Source organism: Moschus berezovskii, chromosome 2 (genome assembly GCF_049115385.1).
Source record: "Moschus berezovskii isolate FMDL1 chromosome 2, NW_MosBer_1.0, whole genome shotgun sequence".
Classification (NCBI taxonomy): domain Eukaryota; kingdom Metazoa; phylum Chordata; class Mammalia; order Artiodactyla; family Moschidae; genus Moschus; species Moschus berezovskii.
The window spans coordinates 32,121,440-32,145,178 of NC_142461.1; the positions used below are offsets into that span (position 1 = coordinate 32,121,440).

Here is a 23,739-nt window from a genome sequence, read left to right on the forward strand (position 1 = left end):
CTGGAAAAGAAATAAATGGGTTTTTCCTCCCCTTAAAATAGAACAAACAATACAAAACCCAGAACTGCTGATGTGAAAAATATAAATTTATTTTTCAAGAATCAAAAACAAGTAGCCACACTTAGTCTTCCTTGACAAGCAGCTGCCTCCCCTTCCCAGCCTCCAAGCTCCTGACAGACCAACTACAGCGGCCTGGGCTTTAATTAGCAGTCGCATCACAAAGCCCTTTCAAAAGATGAAACTGCATGCACAGGTAATGGAAACTTCACATTTCAGCATGAAACCCATTTACCCTTCGGTTATTATTTGCTAGTTTCTGCCTGAGAATTGATAGCTAGTAATATTAGCTTTCCAGATACATAGAAGACCTTTGTGTCTAATAACCTATCTTCTTCATCATGTATGTGAGAGTTTTATAAGCTCCTACTTACAGCTGTCAAAACTTACTAGACAATCCTTAATTAAATATGCAAGAGCGTGCTCTTAAAGAAGTCTTAAACTATAAAAAACCACTTTCAAAAGAAAACTTTTAATGTGTTCCTTTATTAACCTAATTGTGTTTTGGGCAATATGCTAAGAGAGTGCAAAAGCATCTGTGTGATAAGGGAACGATGAATCCAAAGTTTGAAGTGTATCAAACATCTTGCCTCAAGTAACAGGCTGGCTTTAACAGTCTGCCTTAAAGTTGAGAGGTCAAGTTAATTGCAAAGGAGACGAAAGATCCAAAGATTCTGCCCATAATCTTCCTTAAGCTACAGAACAGAGAGACATGAAGATTTTTCTCCCACACAAATAGTCAATCTGGGGGAAGAGAAGCTGCCAAGAACTGGCTGAATGAGAAGGGAAAATGGTAATATCTAAGAACTACGATTCTAAACGGGATGTTTTTATTCAAAAGCCAAACTTTTAGACAGTAAGCCTTGAAGAGGTTATCCTCAAAATAAAGCAAAGAAAAATAAGACAGAAGTTAGATTATTCAATAATATTTCAATAATGAATCTCCTCTTCCAGCCTGATGAAAGAACTAAAGTCATCGTTATAGTCTTATAAATACGAATTAAAAGTTTTACTACTTGACATGCTCAACATTCAGAAAACTAAGATCATGGCATCTGGTCCCATCACTTCATGGGAAATAGATGGGGAAACAGTGGAAACAGTGTCAGACTTCATTTTTTTGGGCTCCAAAATCACTGCGGATGCTGACTGCAGCCATGAAATTAAAAGACACTACTCCTTGGAAGGAAAGTTATGACCAACCTAGACAGCATATTAAAAAGCAGAGACATTACTTTGCCAACCAAGGTCCGTCTAGTCAAGGCTATGGTTTTTCCAGTGGTCATGTATGGACGTGAAAGTTGGACTGTGAAGAAAGCTGATCGCCGAAGAATTGATGCTTTTGAACTGTGGTGTTGGAGAAGACTCCTAAGAGTCCCTTGGACTGCAAGGAGATCCAACCAGTCCATTCTAAAGGAGATCAATCCTGGGTGTTCATTGGAAGGACTGATGCTGAAGCTCAAGCTCCAATACTTTGGCCAGCTCACATAAAGAGTTGACTCACTGGAAAAGACTCTGATGCTGGGAGGGATTTGGGGCAGGAGGAGAATGAGATGGCTGGATGGCATCACCGACTCGATGGAGGTGAGTCTGAGTGAACTCCGGGAGTTGGTGATGGACAGGGAGGTCTGGTGTGCTGTGATTCATGGGGTCGCAGAGTCGGACACGACTGAGTGACTGAACTGAACTGAACTTGACATTTTTCCCATTTACCACTTGCCTTCTTCCCTTTGAGAAGTAAAGAAAAGATAAGGGGTGAGTCTTTCCTTCAAGCAGAATAAACAAACACACGAAACCTTGCTGATGAAAACAAGGGAAAATGCACAAACCTGAGGAAGCATGAAATTCTATCAGAATTTGAGTAGTTCTTTAAAAAAAAAAAAAAGTCACAGCCACTTTAGTTAACCTTTGCCAGCTCTTCCCAAGAGAAAGATAACATGGATCAGGGAAAATCTAAAGATAAAAACCTCCAGATTCTAGTCTCAGTTTTTGCTACTGGCTAGCCCTGGAGTTTTATACCTTCTTGAAGGTACTGACTCTGTATTAATCTTTGTATGCTTAGAGTCTAGTAAATTACTGTCCTCTCTGACCTTCACTTTGTTCCGCAGGAAAACACTAAGATGAAAAATACCACGCATATATCAACTATTCACATTTTCTCTTCCAAAAGTACAAATTAACTTATATAGTAGTATTAAAAAGCATTAAACATACAAAGCTAAGTTCTGTGAGAACACAAGGTCAAATCACATGGAAGAATTTCTTCAACTCTCCCAAATTAGACTCTAGGGAAGGAAGAATTAGAAAACATATATACTAATTCTCCAGAACTGGGCAGATAAAGGCCAGTCCAGAAAAGAGCAGGAAGCAGTAAAAATACATTTAATAACCTCAAGATTGAATCACTTAACAGGATTAATAGGGAATTTACATATATTAAACTCACAATGTCTATCTGAAGTGGGAAAGTGCAATGACTCTCAACCCCAAGTTATCTAAGAACAAGCTGAGCCCTGGAAAGTACACATCATCCAGGCGAGGTCACGGCAGACACAGAAGTGTTAACAGCTGCTGCATCTGGATGCTGGGGCCCTAGATAGTTTGTTGCTTTCTCTCCTTTTCTCATTTTCTTTCATACATGAGTATATACCTTGTAGTTCATTTACAAGTACATATACCTTAGTTCATTTACTCTTAGGCTCTAGGTTCTAAAATTTGTAACCATTAGCAATCTTTATTTTATACAGAAAAGTAGGAAGTAGACAACTGCAAATTATCTGTCCTATCCCAGTATTCTGCAGCAGATTAGCAAATTTTATGAATATAGCCTCTTATAATCTGTAAGGTTGGAGAAGGAAATGGCAACCCATTCTAGTATTCTTGCCTGGAAAGTCTCATGGACAGAGGAGCCTGGTGGGCTACAGTCCTTGACGTCATAGAGGGTCAGATATGGCTGAGTACCCACACGAGAATACATAATCATCACCTTTAAGAAGTTCAGTCAAATAAGAAAGATAATATATAAACAGGCAATTAACAAAATATTATGGTAAGCAGTGCATCCCTTTGAGAGAACAGCGAGAGGCTGTATTGGGCTAGGGCACAAGGCATAAGCTAGGAAGTAGTGAGAGATGAAGATAGAAAATACCTAAACTATAGGCATAAAAACTTTGAGGACAGAAAGTAGTTCTCCAGTTAGCAGGATAGATACTTCTTTTCCTTCTGGGGATCTGGGTTTTCTCATTTGTGTAATAGAATTTGATCTGAAGCTGGAGGTAACGGAAAGCCATGAGTACAAAGGTTTTTAATCAGGCTTCCAAGAAGGACATTAACGAATTTGTGACCACCTAAAATTATATGCAAAATTTATTAAGTTGGGGAGACGGTTCATAGTTATTATCAGAAGATAAAAGGGTCCATCTCACACAGACACACACTGATGAAGAATCACTGCATTAGAGAATTTTAAGCAAGGGAGTGATGTGATAAGATTTGTTTTCTAAAAAGTCACTCAGAGAGCAGATTGCAGAATGAACTGGAAGGGGAAGCCCGGAATGAGGGAAATTGGCCAAGGGGGTTATATCAGTAAAGCAGGCTAAAGTGAAACCTACAGAAAAGTAATGGCAGTGGGCAATGCTAGTTAAGAACTAACCTTTTTAAAAAAAAAAAATGCTTACCATTTATCATGAAGCCAAGCATTTGAGTTAGCTTAAACAGTCCTCTTACAAATGAGCAAAACCAAGAGTCAAAAGGGCCTGACTTTGTCTTAAGCACAAAGTAAGGGGTCCACAGCTAACCCCGTACTTTTAACTACTCTCCTAAAACGCAGGTATTTGTTATCACAGCTTGGCATAGAGCAACTTGCCGATTTTGACCACTATTAAAAAGAAATGCTTGAGTTTTGATCCAAATCTATCTGACTCTAAAATCAATGCTATTAGCCACTATACTAACCTGAAGAGAAAGGAGTGAACTTGAGGTAAATCTAATACAACCTGGTAAACCAATTAGATTTGGAAAGTGAAGAAAAGGGATGACTCCCTAGAAATTAGGTGTCATTCACTGAAATTGAAAATAATAACATGAAGAGGGGCTGAAAGGAGTGTGGAAAGAGAAAGAAGGTGATAAAGTAGTTTCTGGACATACTGACCTTGAGTTATCTGTAGACACTTAAGATCCAGTGGATAAGATGGAAATATTTTAGGATAGACAGGTGTTCAGTTATTTTTGAAGACCCATATGTGAAATAACTAAGGTCTTAGGATGTGCAACACAGCATAATCCTTGAGAGTGTAAGCTCTGGGGTCGAACTACCACGTTTAAATCCTCACTCTAACACTTAACCAGCTGTGATCCTGAGGAAGTTTATCTTTTCTAAGCTTCAGGGTCCTCAGCTTTAAGATGGAGTAAATAAAAGAAGGGTGGCCAGAAGGATCCAAACAGATAATACACGTAAAGCTCCCAGAACATGCCTGTATCTAATAAATGTCAGCCCTTTCAGAGAAGGAGACCTACAAAATATCAACCTGAAAGACTCATGGGGAAAGAAAAGCCGCCCCAGAGGAATCTGAGAGGGAGCTGTCAAAGGTTTAGAAAGAAAAGTCTGGAGAAGCTGAAGTTAAGGAAGATATATGAATTTCAAGAGGGAAAGAATAACTGACAATGTCAAGTTTTACAAAGAGGTCAAGTAAGAAAAGGACTGCCAAGCTTAAGTAAACCTAGCAGCGAGTGTCTTTCAGGAAACCAGGTACAGGGATGTGGTGGAGGCATAAGCCTAAGCCAACAAGTGCTGGGAAAAGCAGCAGTGTGGGCTATTCTTCTAATAAGCCTGGCTGTGGAAGGAAAGAAGATGATAACAGGTAGTAATTAGAGGGAGGAAACTTGAGAGGATTATTTCATTTTCTTTTAGAGGAAAGAAATAAAATGTTAATGTGTGGAGGGAAGGGGTTGGTACAGGAGAAGCTGAAAATTACAGAAAGAAGGAAGAAATTATTAGTGGACTGAAAGGTACCAGATAGGATGGAAGACGGCATCCAAGGACACAGGTGAAAGGATTAACCTGGGACAGGAAGTGGTACCCTCCTCCACTGAGACAGGGAGAAAGGAAGTGAAGGCAGATAAAATGCAGACATGTTTTTCGGTGATGGGCGACAAAACCAAGGCGTTCTGACCTATTATGGGCTTCTATTTTCTCTTTGAAATCACCATCATCATCATGGAAATATGTACCCTGGATACAGGGACGTTGAATATACACAAAATTGTAGCTTTTTGTAAGCAACCTCTCTTTCCCTTAGGGAGACCACCTCTAAAGCTGATTGGGGTTTAATCATAAAAACTGAGTCTCTAGAACCTTGCAGAAGGGACTGAGTCATTCTTGAACATATGAGGTGCTTGATAAATACTTGTTAAATGCGTTGTTTCTGCAATTCTTAAAAACTAAGATTTCTGAGAAGGAAGACTACAGCACTGGAGTGTGAGTAGGTGTGTATGAGCAAGATTATTCTCCGGTCCCAGGCAGCTCACTTGGCTGTGTGGCAAACCGAACCTTTATGGGAGCAAAGAACAAGCAGGGATCAAATCACAGAACAACAGTCTTCAGGGTCTGGGTCTCAGTGGTATGCTTTTTTTTTTTTAACCAGCTAATTTACATTTTAATCAACAGGAGGAGGGGTAAATGGCCCATTTCTTTCCCACGACACAGGAAGGTAATCAAGATCATGAACGAAAGCTTTAAAACAGAGAATAGCCATATGACTGTTGGGAGACGACAACAAGGCTGTCGTGGGAAGAAAAGGACTCAGAGTTTTTACTGTTCTGAGACACGAGGAATCCAGAAGTAGCTAGAGGTAGCAGAGGGAAAGAGGGTTTTTAGTGAGTCTTCTGATGTAGAAAAAGGCACAACAGACTAAAGAGAAACATAAAATTCTCTAGATGTGTTAGAAATGCACACGATAGAATCTTTAAACCCTACGATTTTTTTTTTTTTTCAATTCTGACAAAGCTGAGCCACCAGGGAAGTCAAGCTTGGGGTAGTAGCCTCTAAAAAGCCACAAAAAATGCAAAGATGTCTTTTTAACTTGGAAGATAATTCACTGAATTAACACTTTACAGAACCCTGTGAAGATTTCTGGAAATTACTCAATACTGTTCCAATCAGGTACTGACAAATAAAAACTTTGTCAATAATGACACAGTTGTGGGAAGGAAATCAAAGAAAAAGGAAAAAAAAAAAATTGTGATCTAAAATAGGATCCCAGCATGCAACCTACAAAAATGAGTAGATCATTTAGATCTGGGGGGAAAAGTTACCAATAATCAGACCAAAACCTGGGGAAATCAATGTCATACACCCAAATAATTCTGGATAAGAACAGCCTAAGGTTTGTTGTGTTCTGCTTTGAATGGAAACTGATATAATTCTAAACAGACTCTGATGTGTGGGAAAAAACACTTAACAGCTACCTGAAAGCTTGATCTAAGGGCATGAAAATCACTTTACAATCCTTAAACTGTAACTACCTCACTAATGGTACAACCAAGCACATCAACACAGTAACAGCACAGCTACAGACAGCCAGGCTTCTCATTCTCCTCCCAATTTTCCTTCCAAAAATCTCACTGATATTCTCCTGAGAGCCTACCTCCAAAATGAAAAACTTTATGACCTTCACCCCTCTCCTCTCATCCCCAGTACCTTACTTTAAAAATGGTAAAATTTAGTTGCAGATATTCAAAGATCGTTTATCTTTCTATATATATATATATAATTCAGTAAGAAACTGATGCTGAACAAAAAGTCAACAACCCCAAAGGTAGCTCTAATTTCTAGATGCACAAGTGGGATAAAACGTATCCACACTGGATTTCCAATGCAAGGCCAAATAGCAAGAGTTTTTCTTCTCCCACCTTTGTGATTCTACAAACCCAGGTTGCAATCCTTAATGACAGAGCCCCTCTAAGACCACCACCAGTCTTCTGTGCTCCAACCTCACACGCAACTCCATTGAGTACTTACTTATCTTGGAAAATGTCCTGACCAGTCACTTGGTTCTTTTTCTTGATGACTTCCGTCAGAGGGAAGAGGGTCTTTATTTTGGAGAGAGGAACCTGACATTTGGCTGTCACCTCGGTGGGGGGATCCAGCATACTCAAAATGTGTTGCTGAATGGGGGGCAGAGGCTCCTGGGGATGGAGAGCTCTGTGCAGCAGACACTGTGGAATAGGAGTAAGGACTGTGAAATGCAGACGTGGACACCACACACAGCTGACCAGTGATCCTCCAGCTTTAGCTTGGGAGGGCTACAAGATTCCTACCATTAGTAAAAGACAGCAAAGCGGGTGGACCCAGAACCGCCCTGGTTAGTAGCACGCTGGTAATGTCTAAAAACAACTGTAAAACAGATCCCAGCCTAGCAGCACCATCAGCTGAAGCCCTCCTGGAAAAGAGCTTCATCCCACAAAAAGAGTCCGCTGCTCTGGCTTCATGGAGGATATATGGGGCTTCCTCAGCCTCTGACAATTTGGGAGTATAACCTTTTGGCTATCATCCTTTTACCTCCCTTCAGCATGCTGTGCTTTCTTCCTTGCGCCATCTTAGAAAACAACATAAGCTGGATGAATCAGGTGCTAAAGGCTAGGTGCTCAGTGAGTCCCAGGAAGAATACTGTGCAAGAGGTGACACCAGAGGTCTCTCTCAAACCTCCCCTAGTCATCCACTCACTTGCATCCATCTCCACCACAGCGCTCTCGTCCGGCACCTTCACCTCTCACATGGGCCACCACAACACCTTTCTAGCCGGTCTCCCCATGTCCACTCCCATGGCTCTCCTGTCTGGAGTCAACCACGACAGAGTCGCTGACTGCCTCTCTCCTGCTTACTCACCACAACCCAACCAGTCTGGGCTCCTCCTTCTCCACTCAAAGACCAGCTCTCTCCAGATATTAGGTCCCATCATAAGGCTCCCTCGGCCTCTTCTGCCTTCCCTTAGATCTCAATGGAGCCGGCCCTTTTAAAATCATTGTTCTTTGCTCACTCATCACCTCTTCTGAGAGGCTTCCCCTGACACTATATGAAGGAGACCTTTACCCTCATTTTACCACCTAGTCATTCCCAATCGTGAACCTGATCTTATATTTTCTTTAGTATTTATCATTATCTAAAATTACCTTATCAACCTTTTAGTTTACTTTTTACCTCCACTTTCCCCCTGAAAGTAGAAATACTGCTTGTCTTGTTTACTGCTGAATCCCAAGCGCTGAAAATGGTGCCCCAACATGATAAGCACCTAACAGGTACTGGCTGAGTGAATACGGTGCTCTTCTTCAGAACTCAAGATGTTGACAGAGGTTTCAGGAAGCTGCACCAGGAGTGGGGCCAAGATCAAGGCCAGGACAGGTCTTCCACTGCTCACACAAGTGGAAACCCGGAGAGCAGGCCATTTCTATTCAATCACTGATAACTGCTCTCAGACTAGGAAGCCAGGTCTTGGCAAAGTACTGTTATCTGCCCAGAAAAGTAAATACTCTAAAAGGAACGCAGGAATGTCATCAAAGAATGAAGTAACCATTTAGAAAAAAAAGAGAAAAAGGGAAACTTATGAATATACTGATGTTTTATTCCCCTTACTAGAGGATTATTACAAAATTAGGCTGGAGAACAAAACTTCTATTCCCACTTTTTTAAACAATTTATATGTTAGTAACTGTGAAGGAAAAAACCAGGGAACTGAATAGCTCCTACAATTTTAAAATTACTGTTTCATACCACAAAGTATATAAGTATGTTATCCTACCCTGTCGAAAATGGAAGCTAGACTTCTTAGTTCTAAAAAAAAAAGATACTTGGGCTTAAGCAGTAAATATCATCAGAGTCAATGTTCTACAAATTAAGAAAACCCCGAGGTAGGAATTAAATACCAATTTCCTCTAGAAATTTCATGTACTGCTCCCTGATTTCAATTGACCAACCCCAAGCCTTCCTTCTCCTGGTAAATTCATTGTTTCAGAATCCTGATTTCCTTTTTCCTAATTACTTTCCCTGGCGCATCATTGGGCCTGTTTAATACACAGCAAAAGGGGACACCAAAAAAGATCTCAAACTCTGAATCTACCCTGATCTTCTCATGAATAATTTATAATTCACTACGCTCTCCCTCAGGTCAGTCATTAAAATACTTAACAACAATTTAGAAAGCCCTAAAGAAGCAAGCAGAAATCCAACACCCAACACAGCACACTACCTCTCAAATACTCTGGGAGATTCTATCTGTGATAGTCAAGTGACATTTTTGGGGAAAGAACTGTGAATTCTAGGCAATTCTTTCAAATAGTATCATTATCCTTAAGTCAGTAATAAGGAACCCACAAGAGATGTTCAAAACCATCAAATTCTCATGTTTTCTCAAAGGTCACATTTTAAATAAGGCTCAGTGTGGTAAAAATTCAATCAAAAAAATCTCATTAAAAAAAAAAAAACAACAGGTTATGAGAAAGTGACACTTTTCAGTAGCCAAGACACTGAGATCTCAGGCCTCAGTCTACTTAATTTCTCCTTTAAGCAACTATTTTCCTTTATGTGATTTTTACAATTTGAAAAAGGCTAGAGGAATAAAAAAAACAACACTTCAGGCCACATGGCTAGGTCGTAAGTTACTAACAGGTTGATTTTAGCAACCAAGTATCATTTATTTATTTATTTATTTTATTGGAGGCAAATTACCTCCAATTAATATATTGGTTGGTTTTGCCATACACTGACACGAATCTGCCCTGGGTGTACATGTGTTCCCTTTCTTGAACCCCCCTCCCACCTCCCTCTTCCCCATATCCTCCCTCCAGGTCATCCCCGTGCACCAGCCCCAAGCAGCCTGTATCATGTGTCCAACCTGGACTGGTGATTCATTTCACATATGATAATATACATGCTACAATGCCATTCTCCCAAATCATCCCACCTTCATCCTCTCCCACAGAGTCCCAAAGACTGTTCTATATACCTATGTCTCTTTTGCAGTCTCGTATACAGGGTTAAGGTTACCATCTTTCTAAATTCCATATATATGCGTTAGTATACTGTATTAATGTTTTTCTTTCTGGCTTACTTCACTCTGTATAATAGGCTCCAATTTCATCCACCTCATTAGAACTGATTCAAATGCATTCTTTTTGATGGCTGAAAAATACTCCATTGTGTATATGTACCAAAGCTTTCTTATCCATTCATCTGCAGATGGACATCTAGGTTGCTTCCATGTCCTGGCTATTATAAACAGTGCTGCAATGAACATTGGAGTACATGTGTCTCTTTCAATTCTGGTTTCCTCGGTGTGTATGCCCAGGAGTGCGATTGCTGGATCATATGGCAGCTCTATTTTCTCCATAGTGGCTGTACTAGTTTGCATTCCCACCAACAGTGTAAGAGGGTTCCCTTTTCTCCACATCCTCTCCAGCATTTATTGCATGTAGACTTTTGGATAGCAGCCATTCTGACTGGTGTGAAATGGTATCTCATTGTGGTTTTGATTTGCATTTCTCTGATGATGAGGGATGTTGAGCATTTTTTCATGTGTTTGTTAGCCATCTTTATGTCTTCTTTGGAGAAATGTCTGTTTAGTTCTTTGGCCCATTTTTTGATTGGGTCATTTATTTTTCTGGAATTGAGCTGCAGGAGCTGCTTGTATATTTTGGAGATTAATCCTTTATCAGTTGCTTCATGTGCTATTATCTTCTCCCATTCTGAAGGCTGTCTTTTCAGCTTGCTTATAGTTTCCTTTGCTGTGCAGAAGCTTTTGATTTTAATTAGGTCCCATTTGTTTATTTTTGCTTTTATTTCCAATATTCTGGGAGGTGGGTCTTGGAGGATCCTGCTGTGATTTATGTCAGAGAGTGTTTTGCCTACGTTCTCCTCTAGGAGTTCTATAGAATCTGGTCTTACATTTAGCTCTCTAATCCATTTTGAGTTTATTTTGGTGTATGGTGTTAGGAAGTGTTCTAGTTTCATTCTTTTACAAGTGGCTGACCAGTTTTCCCAGCAACACTTGTTAAAGAGACTGTCTTTTCTCCATTTTATATTCTTGCCTCCAAGTATTAATTATTTAAAAGGCAGTATTAACTGGACACTTGACAAAGGATATTTTTCAGCATTTTTTTCTAAAGTCAGAATTAAATTAACTCCTCCTGCCAATGAGTTGATTACTAACCTCTCCTCCCTTCTGCCCTCTACTCCCAGCTCATTCACGCTTAGTTATGACATTTTAAAAGGAAAAAAAAAAAGAAAAGTCTTTCTGGGTCCTACCTCCTCCTGTAGCTTCCTGGTTCCTCTGTCTCTCTTCCCCTTCATCAGTACAGCTTTCTCCTCCAGGCACTGGGACCTGGCTCCTGTCCCATCACTCTACTGCCACTGGGTCCTCGAAGTCATCAGAGACATCACTACAAACCCCAAAGGCCCTTTGCCAGGCTCGGCTCTCTTCACCACTGCTCAATGTCTGACTCCAACACCCTCCCAGTTCCTTCTCCCTCTCTGAGCTTGTTGGGGGCGGCAGGAGGGGGGAAGTAAGAACACCGATTAGCAGCCTTTCTGTCTCTCCCTAATTGTCCAGTCACACTGGTGTTCAGGACTTCGTTCTCTCGCCTTGTCACTCAACACTCTCCCAGGTGACCTCATTCACTTCTGTTTCTATCTAAATGAGGAGGGCTCTCAAATGTATAGACATTTAGTCCTGAAGGCTCTCCTGGGCGTTGCACCCCTATTTCCAACTTTCCCCTGAGTGTCTGTACTGGGATAGCCGACAGATAACTCAAATTGAACACCTGCAAGAATACATGAACTACCTCTTCTATCTGTTCGTTCTATACTCCTTATCCTAATTCATGGTGACATCACCCCTCCAGGGGTCCAAGTTAGGACTCTGTTTTCTTCAGTTCCTATTTCTCATCAGCCACCACCCAATCCCTTAAAATCTATCCACTCGAGCTTTGAAATTTTCTCTACTCTACTCTCTGTCACTGCTGTAACTCAAGTCTCCCTAGGGGCCACTGCAGGTTTCTGAACTGGTCTCTAGTCCATCTCCCGTGCCACCATCAGACCTACTTTCTAAAATTCACGTCACTTGCCCACTGACAACAGCCTTTACCGATTACCCCTGCTATGGGATAGAAACCCAAACTACTGGTTCTTCATGACCTGCCTGCTACCTGCCACCTTTCCCATCGTTTTCCCATAAAGCCTATTTCCCAGCCAAATGGAACTCTTTGTGGATCCCTAAATACATCACACTTCTTGTGTTCTCTTGTTTTTACATGTGCTACTTCTTTGGCCTGGCATGCTCTCGTCACATCACACATCAGCTTTATTCCTCCATGCAATCTTCCTAAGTCACTCACTTGCAAGAATTTCTCTCCTCTTATTCCCACAGCACTTTGTACCCCACCACTGTTGAGCCTACGAATTTTACTACGCTACCCTCTGTTCCTCTCTCCTTTCTATTCTCTCACACCTCTGGAGGAGTTCTTTCAGGGAGTGAGCTTCCAGTATCTCCAGCACATGATACACTATGAGTATCCAATATTTGTTTTAGAAAAAGTGAATTAAATTTATAAATACCCCAGTAATGATACTTCTTTATACAGATAAGCCATATTAAAAACTCACCCCCAAAAAGAAAACAAAGTTGGCAGGTTGTAAAAATCAAAGTTGCCAGTTCTTAAAGCTTTAAAAGATAACAATGCCTGCATTTATGGCTTGCATCTGTTCAATTAATCCAACAAGTATTTGTTGAAGGTAACAGTACCCACCCTTGCTAAATCTACCAAGTATTAGAAGTTTCTATTTTTCACCACAGTGACCTGTTTTTGCAAGCTTTCCATACCAACTAATCTATTCCTCCCTTCTCTGTCAAGTGGCAATGGCCATTTGTCAAAAACAGCAGGTCTTGAAGTCCACTTGTCAAAGACAGCAAAGGAATTTATACAAGTAATTTATACTTGATTATACTTAGAATACAAAAGTACTTACTGACTCAGATCTTGACCTGTTAAGCTTCATAGTATTTATTTTACAATAAAAGACTTTTTTAAAGGATATTTAAAGGAAACCGCCTAGTATCAAAAAACCAGGCAGCTTCTTTTGAGTAGAAGAGCCCATAAAATCATAACAGGTCCTAACATGGACTTGAATTAGTTAAGGATGCTTTCAGAAATAAGTCAAAGGGGCAAACAATGGGCCCCCAAAATGAAGCCTCCACTCCCAAGTCCCTGCCTTTCCCCACTTGTCATAAGAGTAGGCCCTCCACTCCTCTTCGGGGAAAAGTCTGCCTAGAAAAGCTGCTGGTGACTTTTTAGACCTTTGTGGGGTTAAGAGATGCCTATGTCCTGTTGTCAAAGGTTATTCCAGGACTGGGACCGAACTTCATCATTGAACCATTCCTCCCCTTTCATTGTATAAGTCAGCTCCCTTATCAAGTTGCCAGTTTCCTTTAATCCAATCTCCATCTTCTAATTCCTTTGGACCAAGATTCAGAAATTTAAAATTTTCTTTAGTTACCGTTTAATAAGTTCATACTATAACCTCTATATCTGACTTCTAACACTTCTTCCCTAATAGTGGTTATATACTATACAACCCCTAAAAACTCCCCTACTATTTGAATATTAAAAAACAATGAAAAGTCTCATTCACATAAAACATAGGAGGAAACTCTGTTAAAATATATATATATATAAAAGAAGAATATGTTTTTTATTTTGCCCTACTATTTAAGACACAAAACCAAAAATCTAGCCTTCTCCCAGAAAAAAAACTTAAGAACATTCGAACTTTACTTCTTTCTTTCTAAAAGTTCAGAGTATTTTTTTAATAGTTTTTCAGTAGGAAGAGAAAGGTATTAATCTTTCATTAAACAGAGCAACTGGGCTCTTGATCTGACTTGGACCAGCCAATTGCCCTAACTTTTCACTCTGCTCTCTTTCATCTAAAAAAAAGTCTATGATTGGTTCATCTTTCCTCTCTCACCTGAAATAGTCTCTGGAATTGAGGATTTGGGATTTTGGTGGTTGGAAATAAGTCTTCAATGGTGCCCTCCTCTTCATCTTTCTGCACCAAGCTCATGGAGTCGATCAAAGCATCAACAGCACTCAACTGTGCCTCTAAGACAAGGACAAACAAAGCAGCAAAAAGAAACAATGATTAGTTCCATCAGTCTCCCAAACAAATGCCTTCCATTCACAGATGTTCACAGCAACACTGGCAGGACAGACAGTCCTGGCCCTGCCAAAAGCAGGCTCCAGTTACGTAAGTCATTTAACCTAAGCCTCAGTTTTCTTATTGGCAAAGAGAGCTATTTAGAATAGCTCGTCTCTTAGGTACTTTCGAGCTCTACCAACTGATGAACTTCTGACAACGGGTTATCTTATCAAAAGTGCTCCAGAGGAATGCACCACAAAACCCACCTTCCATATGGTAATTCAAAATACTGGGTATTCCTGGAAAAAGTGAAGTATCAGTCACTCAGTTGTGTCTGACTCTTTGAGATCCAATGAACTGTAGCCCACCAGGCACCTCTGTCCGTGGAATTCTCTAGGCAAGAATACTACAGTGTCAGTTCCTTCTCTAGGGGATCATCCCCACCCAGGGATCGAACCCAGGTCTCCTACATTGCAGCAAGACTCTACTGTCTGAGCCACCAGGGAAGCCCTTGAGTTGACATTAAAAAAACTAGTAACTGGCAAAGGAGAAAAACATTAAAAACATGCCTTTGGTAATGAAACATCAGCTTTATAAGGATTTAACATAACCTGTATTGGAGTATACCAACTTAACAGGAAGATGTCACTGGATCAGAGGGAGTGGATTCTTTTACAAGCTCTCAAGGCAGATAGAGTTCTTTCTTCTCACAAGTCTCATGGCATTAATCACAAAGACTAGCATGCATATCTTTTTTTAATTGAAGTAGAATTGATCTACAACATTTCATTAGTTCCAGGTGTATAATGTAGTGATTCAGTATTTCTAAACATTACAAAATCACCAACATAATCTAGTTACCATCTGTCACCATGCAAAGTTATTACAGTATGACTAACTATATTCTAGTAGTCATGTATGGATGTGAGGGTTGGACCATAAAGAAAGCTGAGCACCGAGGAATTGATGGTTTTGAACTGTGGTGTTGGAGAAGACTCTTGAGAGTCCCTTGGACTGCAAGGAGACCCAACTGGTCAATCCTAAAGGAAATCAGTCCTGAATATTCATTGGAAGGACTGAAGCTGAAGCTCCAATACTTTGGCCACCTGATGCGAAGAACTGACTCACTGGAAAAGACCCTGATGCTGGGAAAGACTGAAGGCAGGAGGAGAAGGGGATGACAGAGGACGAGATGGTTGGATGACATCACCGACTTGATGGACATGAGTTTGAACAAGCTCCAGGAGTTGGTGGTGAACAGGGAAACCTGGCATGCTGCAGTCCATGGGGTTGCAAAGAGTCAGACACAACTGAGCGACTGAACTGACTGACTATATTCGCAATGTGAAAAGTGTTTTATCCCTGTGACTTATTTTATAACTAAAAGTTTTTACCTCTGATCACTCTTACCTATTACACTTACCCCCTTATTCTACTTCCCTCTAGCAACCCCCAGTTTGTTCTCTGTATCTATGAGTCTGTTTCTGTTTTGTTTGCTCATTTGTTTTTTAAAGTCCACATTTAAGTGAAATCATACCGTATTTCTCTTTTTCTGACTTATTTTACCTGGAATAATACTGAGTTGGCCAGTAAGTTTGTTCAGGTTCCATAAAATGTAACAGAAAAACCCAAGACAACCTAATACCTTCTAGGTTCATCCATGCTGCGAATGGCAAGATATAATTCTTTTTTATCGCTGAGTAATACGTGTGTGTGTGTGTGACAGATGTGGTTCTGACTTGCATTTCCCTGATGATTAGTGATGTCAAGAATCTTTTCATGTGTCTGCAGGCCATTCATATGTTCATATGTATGTCTTCTTTGTGTGTGTGTGTGTGTGTGTGTGTGTGTGTGTGTGTGTGTGTGTGTGTGACAGATGTGGTTCTGACTTGCATTTCCCTGATGATCATGTGTCTGCAGGCCATTCATATGTATGTCTTCTTTGTGTGTGTGTGTGTGTGTGTGTGTGTGTGTGTGTGTGTGTGTGTGTGTGTGTGTATGTGTGACAGATGTGGTTCTGACTTGCATTTCCCTGATGATCATGTGTCTGCAGGCCATTCATATGTATGTCTTCTTTGTGTGTGTGTGTGTGTGTGTGTGTGTGTGTGACAGATGTGGTTCTGACTTGCATTTCCCTGATGATTAGTGATGTCAAGAATCTTTTCATGTGTCTGCAGGCCATTCATATGTATGTCTTCTTTGTGTGTGTGTGTGTGTGTGTGTGAGTGTGTGTGTGTGTGTGTGTGAGTGTGTGAGTGTGTGTGTGTGTGTGTGTGTGTGACAGATGTGGTTCTGACTTGCATTTCCCTGATGATTAGTGATGTCAAGAATCTTTTCATGTGTCTGCAGGCCATTCATATGTATGTCTTCTTTGGAAAAATGTCCTGCATACAAGTTCTTCCCAGTAAAAATCTACGAAGTCAATAAAAATGGCACAGCCCAAAGCAACTCTCCCCAAAATGCTTCTACCTAAAGTACCACGAGGAACTTTCATTCTGCTGATTCATATGGCAGTTAGCTGCCAAAAAGCTGAAGTGCCATTTTGGGATCATTCACAGCCACCAGGCCAAAGGAGGAAGAGAGTACACAGTTCCTCAAAGTTTATTATACTTCTGTTCTTCACCTTTCAGACAGCTACTACAAAAGGAACGAGCATACAGACATTTATCATGAGACATTTCTGTCCCATTTTTTGACTTTCTAGTGGAGGTTTCAGGTTCAGGCACCATCTCAAACTGATGACTGCAGGGTCCAGTCAGCAATAAGAAGGAGGTGGTACCTGTGTGGGTGAATATTCAGTGATTTCCATCTGCTACTCCAGGCTAGTATCAGTCCAGACCACGCTGGCATCACACACCCTTACATAAATGTCGACATGGGAAATATGTCAAACAGCTTTAATGATCTGTTTTGCCAATGGAGCAAATGCAAACGAAAGTGTCAACTCATAGGAAATAAATCAACAGATCGAAAAATAATGTTTTAGATCCTGAGTGATTCATATCTATGAGGTTCTCTTGCAACAAAGTTCTCTTTTTTAAATGTTCTTCTCATTTAAAGTAAGGAACTATCAAGAGGAAAAGACTGAGTATTATAATACACTGGCATCTTCTACACATTAAAGTCCACGCCTGACTCCACATGACGGATTTGATTCTTGGCGCTTCTCCCACACCCTGCTCCCAACATACAAAGACCACCCAGTTCTGAACTCACCTCACAGCTCCCTCACTCTACACCAAGGCAGATTTAAAGTCGTCAACAAAAACATCTATTTGTCATTCTGTGCTCTTTTGGGTATGTTCTCTATTTCAGCCCACTATTATATCTTATGATAACTGCCTTAAACTGTGAGATTTGTGGAAGACAGGATCTATGTGTGTGAGAATCACTGTGTGCAGCATCCTGACATCTGCAGCCAGATGCTTAACAAAGGCCTCTTCTCATTAAGCTCCCAGGAACTCCTGGCAATAAGGAGCAACAGGACTTGGACTGAAAATGTGAACTAGGAAGAAAGGGCAAAGAGAAAAGTATGGCTAAAGTTACATCATATTTTATGTAGGACACTAGTCACAAGTTTGATACTATGTGTTAATTCACTGCACTGAAGGACAAACTCTCTGCTCATAATTAGAGAATGTATATCCACGTCCATTAAACTGCTCCCTAGACACAACCTCTAAGTCAGAAGGGGGATGCTGGAGAATGTTTGCAGCAAACCTATCCCTACTACTGGGAAAAGAATCACCTTTCATCATCACCATATACCACTGTGACTGGAATCCAACTCCAGCTGACTCTGAATAACATGGGTTTGAACCGCTCAGATCCACTTATGTGTGGATTACAAGTAAATATGCACATTGCTATACAATCTGAGATTGGCTGAATCCACAGATACAGATCTGTGAATACTGAGGGCCCTTCAAAGTTATACATGGATCTTCAACTGGGGGGAGTAGTGCCCCAAACCACCTCAGTGTTCCAGGGTCAACTATAACCCCACCCTGTGAAATCCTAGCCCCCAAATATGACTAACGACAGGTGGTTCCCCCAGTCTGTATTTAGAGCAAACCAGTGAGCAAAATGGAAATAAACTCACCTGTGGGAGTGCATTTCCTATTATTTTTCAAGGATGAAAACATGTACTGGCGCAAATCTTCCATGAAAGGCAGCTGTATGTACACTAAACACTAATGAGAAACAGCGGAGATACAAACAGAGACAACTGAATTAATGGAAAAATTTAAAGCTGATCCCAAATGCTATGAGAATGGCTCAACAGAAGGACTTCAAAAATCAGAAGGCAAAAGTATAGGACATGGAGAGTGAAGTGCTCTGATCTGTTATTAGCCACTGCTGCTGTTCAGTTGCTCAGTTCAGTCATGTTTGACTCCTTGCAACCCCATGGACTATAGCCTGCTAGGCTCCTCTGTCCATGGGATTTCCCAGGCAAGAATACTGGAGTGGGTAGCCACTTCCTTCTCCAGGGGACCTTCCTGACCCAGGGATTGAATTCGGGGCTCCTGCTTGGCAGGTGGGTTCTTTACCACTGAGTCACCTGGAAAGTCCTGTGATTAGCTGTACACAACTGCAAACAGTACAGAAATAGTAAATATAAAAGAAATGCTCAAAGAAAGACTATCAAATATCTGCAAAATGCATGACCAACACAACAAATGAGAAGAGTCAAGGTGACTGGCAGGCTGACGTGGAAGTCAGGACACCTGACTTCTCTTCCATTTCTGCCACAGTGAGTTCTCTGAGACACAGGAAATGGCAAGGAATCTAGACCTGTGTTTTCAACAGGACAGCCCTAAAAAACATAAATTCAGCAGCATCACAAGAAAATCACACCCTCCACCTTTATCCATAGTAAAGACTACTGTAAAAAGGGAGGTAACCTGTATTCCCTTGAGGTTCTGAGAAGTCAGGAAGGATGAGAATGGAGAGGAAGTGACTGGATTGGGCAAACGATAAGTCACAGTCAACCTTTACCAGCTGTTTTATTAGGAAGCTCCTTGTACACTGTCGTAATTTATGTTCTTTCACTGCAACTGAAAGTGTGATTCCCAGACCAGCAGTCTCAGCATTAGGTGGGAGTGGGTGAGAAACGCAGAATTTCAGGCAAGCCCCCTCCCCAGAGCTATAGAATCAGAATGTGCATTTTAACCAGATCCCCTCAGCACCTTCCATGCACAGGAACAGTTGAAAAACACTGTTTAGAACAAAGCAACTGAAGGGAAAAAATTAATATGAATAAAAGACTTGCAGGTTCTACCTCATATGCATCCTTGATCAAAGGAAAAGCCACGCCAACTTGAGGATTAGCTCTTTTGTCGTAAGCATATCGAACCACGGCCACCATGTCTAATTCATCCAAAGCATGAATCAGGGAGGAGAGGGCAACTGCCGCCGCCTAGTAAGAGAGAGGCCTGTGTTAACATGTGTCCAACATGTGAGGATTTTCACAGCACAACCGAATACGTGTAAGATTGCTACCCACTTTCTCCCTGTTTCGGATATTAAACACCCCTCTATCCACTTGAAGGCTACACTGTACACATCTGCATTTGATCACATTTACTGTACCTCTTCGGGAACTTTGTTACATGCTCTTTTTCCTTCAGCTTTCCTCCTCCTCTGAATTCATACCTAACTCTAAACAAAATTTTTCTTTGCCCCCTCTCCATAAATTACTATCTGTAACCTTCTTTTCCTTCATCTTTAAATTTCATGAAATAATCTTGTTTCACCACTTAGAACACAATCATCCTTCAATCTAAACCAACCAGGTAGCCATTTCCTTCCTGAAACCACTCTGAAGTGCCTGGGATCTCCAAGTTGACAGTCTCAGTCTCCAATCTATCTGTTTGACCTTTCAGTAGCATCTGACCGTCCCTCTTTCTCTACACTTGCTCCTCCTTTGGCTTCAGAAGAAACGCTCTCCTCCGGTTATTCTACCTTTGTGGACCACTCTTTCCCCAGCTCTTCCCGTCTTCCAATCTTGAAATCCTGCTCTTGGCCTTTCTCTTCTCCTCTCACTCTAAAAGAACTCTACTTTGGTGACAGTTTCTTCCATCCAGTCCCATGAGTTGATGAATCAAAAATCTGTATATTCAGCTTTAAAACTCCTAAGATCTAGACTTACACAGCCTGCTGCTGCTAAGTCACTTCAGTCGTGTCCGACTCTGTGTGACCCCATAGGCAGAAGCCCACCAGGCTCCCCCGTCCCTGGGATTCTCCAGGCAAGACACAGCCTGCTAGTTGGTAGGTAACTTGCACAATTATACCTCAGGTATTTCAAACTGTCTGTGACCGAAACTAAGTTTAGCATCACTGCCCTCTTCACCTGTACTCCCTACTTCTATAAACATCACTTCCAAATAAGAAGCCCTAAAGTTGTTGATAGGCCTCCCTACTGTCCTGCACCTTCAAGTGTTCATCAAGCTCTACAAATTTGACTTCTATGCCATCTTTCAGATTCTATCAGCCCTGTTCCATCATGGTGTCCCCTGTTCTGAGAGCTGACTCTGTCATTCTCTTCCATAAAAACCTCCACAGGCACCTCTTTCTCAGACTTGGTAGAGCAGATCATTATTCACAGGCAAGTCTTATGCTTTCCCGCCCCAGTAGCCTTTTCCATGTACAATTTCTCCTCACTGGAATGCTCTCCCCAAATCTTTGGCTCTCAAGTTTCCTATCCTCAAGAATCAGCAAACTGACAATCTCTCCACCTCAGATATGCTTTACTAAGCCCTCCCCCATCTCCCTAACCTCTCAAACACTTCGTATTTTTCTCAGGGGCCACAGTTAACTTCCATCAAAGTTAGCTATGTATATTCCCATCTCCTCCACAAAAAAACCTATGATATAAACACCTTGCCATCAAAATCCTCTACAGATGTCATGATAGAGTGATTACCTTTTCAATTCAAGGAATATTAACTTAGTGCCTACTCTTGGCTAAGTACTGTCTTCAGTTCAGTCGCTCAGTCGTGTCTGACTCTTTGCGACCCCATGGACTACAGCACACCAGGCCTCCCTGTCCATCACCAACTCCTGGATTTTACTCAAACTTCTGTCCATTGAGTCAGTGATGCCATCCAACCATCTCATCCTCTGTCATCCCCTTCTCCTCCTGCCCTCAATCTTTCCCAGCATCAGGGTCTTTTCCAGTGAGTCAGTTCTTCGCATCAGGTGGCCAAAGGATTGGCGTTTCAGCCTCAACAACAGTCCTTCCAATGAACACTCAGGACTGATCTCCTTTAGAATGGACTGGTTGGATCTCCCTGCAGTCCAAGGGACTCTCAAGACTCTTCTCCAACATCACAGTTCAAAAGCATCAATTCTTCGGCGATCAGCTTTCCTTATAGTCCAACTCTCACATCCATACATGACTACTGGAAAAACCATAGCCTTGATTAGATGGACCTTTGTTGGCAAATTAATGTCTCTGCTTTTTAACATGCTGTCTAGGTTGGTCATAACTTTTCTTCCAAGGAGTAAGCGTCTTTTAATTTCACGGCTGCAGCCACCATCTGCAGTGATTTTGGAGCCCCCAAAAATAGTCTGTCACTGTTTCCACTGTTTCCCCATCTATTTGCTATGATTAAGACTGGATTCCATGACCTTAGTTTTCTAAATGTTGAACTTTAAGCCAAATTTTTCACTCTCCTCTTTCACTTTCATCAAGAGGCTCTTTAGTTCATCTTCGCTTTCTGCCATAAGGGTGGTGTCATCTGCATATCTGAGGTTATTGATATTTCTCCCAGCAATCTTGATTCCAGCTGGTGCTTCTTCCAGCCCAGCGTTCCTCATGATGTACTCTGCATATAAGTTAAATAAGCACGGTGACAATATACAGCCTTGACGTACTCCTTTTCCTATTTGGAACCAGTCTGTTGTTCCACGTTCAGTTCTAACTGTTGCTTCCAGACCTGTACACAGATTTCGCAAGAGGCAGGTCAGGTGGTCTGCTATTTCCATCTCTTTCAGAATTTTCCAGTTTATTGTGATCCACACAGTCAAAGGCTTTGGCATAGTCAATAAAGCAGAAATAGATCTTTTTCTGGAACTCTCTTGCTATTTTGATGATCCAGTGGATGTTAGCAATTTGATCTCTGGTTCCTCTGCCTTTTCTAAAACCAGCTTGAACATCTGGAAGTTTGCAGTTCACGTACTGTTGAAGCCTGGCTTGGAGAATTTTGAGCACTACTTTACTAGAGTGTGAGACGAGTGCAATTGTGCAGTAGTTTGAGCATTCTTTGGCATTGCCTTTCGAACCACAGAATGGCAGAGATGCCATCAGCAGAGATGCCGCTGATACAAGGAGAGGAATTCAAGTCCCACATCTACTGCTTGCTGGGGCCGCCATGTTGCCAGGTACTGTCTTAGGTACTCTAAGAAAAAAAAGTTGAGTCTCTGCTCTCACTGAACTAATTCCCTCTTGACAAGCAGAAACAAGATGTGTATCAAATACAGAATGTATATATTCTAACAAGGCCATTATAAGAGACCACACCAGCACAGTGGGAAACTAAAGAAGAAATTACTTCCAATGTATCTGCAAGTTTTTATTTGGGTGCCTTTGATCCAGTACTTTGGCCACCTCATGCGACGAGTTGACTCACTGGAAAAGACTCTGATGCTGGGAAGGATTGGGGGCGGGAGAAGAAGGGGACGGCAGAGAATAAGAAGAACGAGATGCCTGGATGGCATCACCAACTCGATGGACATGAGTTTGAGTGAACTCCGGGAGTTGGTGATGGACAGGGAGGCCTGGCGTGCTGTGAATCAGAGGTTGCAAAGAGTCGGATGCGACTGAGCGACTGAACTGAACTGAACTGATAGAACCAACTGGGATATTTAAAGAAGGAAGGATAGGGTCCCCAGTGTCTGCTATAACACAACACTACACTTGTAGGAAACTCAGCTAAAGCTCTATTTCCTTCCCTTTCTCCTCTTCCCTTCTCTTCCACACAGTGAAAACCAGGGCCTAAGTGTAGAGTGTCTGTAAAAAAAAAATATGCTAATAACCAAAGAAAATATTCTTTAAAAGGAATATATGCATAGATTCCTAGAATATTTGAGTTGAAAACAAAAGTATTCATCTAGTTTGGCACCCACATGATGAAGGACTTGCCTTCCCCACATCTGATTGATGGAGACTCTGCTTAGAAACTTACAGGAATGGGGACTGGACCATCTCACAAGGAACCAATCCATATGGAGACAGTAATCCTTGTTGATAAAATAATTCTTTACTGTGAACAAAACGACCACTTGTTGATTCCAATTTACCCTCTAGCAGGAGGCAGAGTCTAGTTTCTGCTTCATATGATAACCCGCTAAGTACCTGAAGAAGGCTATCACATCCCTCATCCCTCCTACTCCCCTGCTACCTACACAAGTCCTCTCCATGTTATCTTTTACCAAAAATTTCCATATGACAGTTTCTTTCTTCCTCAGCTTATCTCATTAAGCTCCAATTAGTTACT

General features: G+C 41.3%; 1 protein-coding gene across 2 annotated transcripts in view; it reads right to left on the reverse strand.

Moving 5' to 3' along the window:
- The window catches only part of XRCC5 (X-ray repair cross complementing 5), an 86,756-nt gene that overhangs the window by 36,486 nt on the left and 26,531 nt on the right, over positions 1 to 23,739 (reverse strand). For both annotated transcript variants that reach the window (XM_088827732.1, XM_088827733.1), the window contains exons 11-14: positions 19,521 to 19,658; positions 18,342 to 18,432; positions 14,069 to 14,202; positions 7,076 to 7,272 (exon numbers count right to left, since the gene is read on the reverse strand). In XM_088827732.1, coding sequence (XP_088683858.1) covers positions 7,076 to 7,272; positions 14,069 to 14,202; positions 18,342 to 18,432; positions 19,521 to 19,658 — 560 coding nt within the window. The remainder of the gene's footprint in view (positions 1 to 7,075; positions 7,273 to 14,068; positions 14,203 to 18,341; positions 18,433 to 19,520; positions 19,659 to 23,739) is intronic.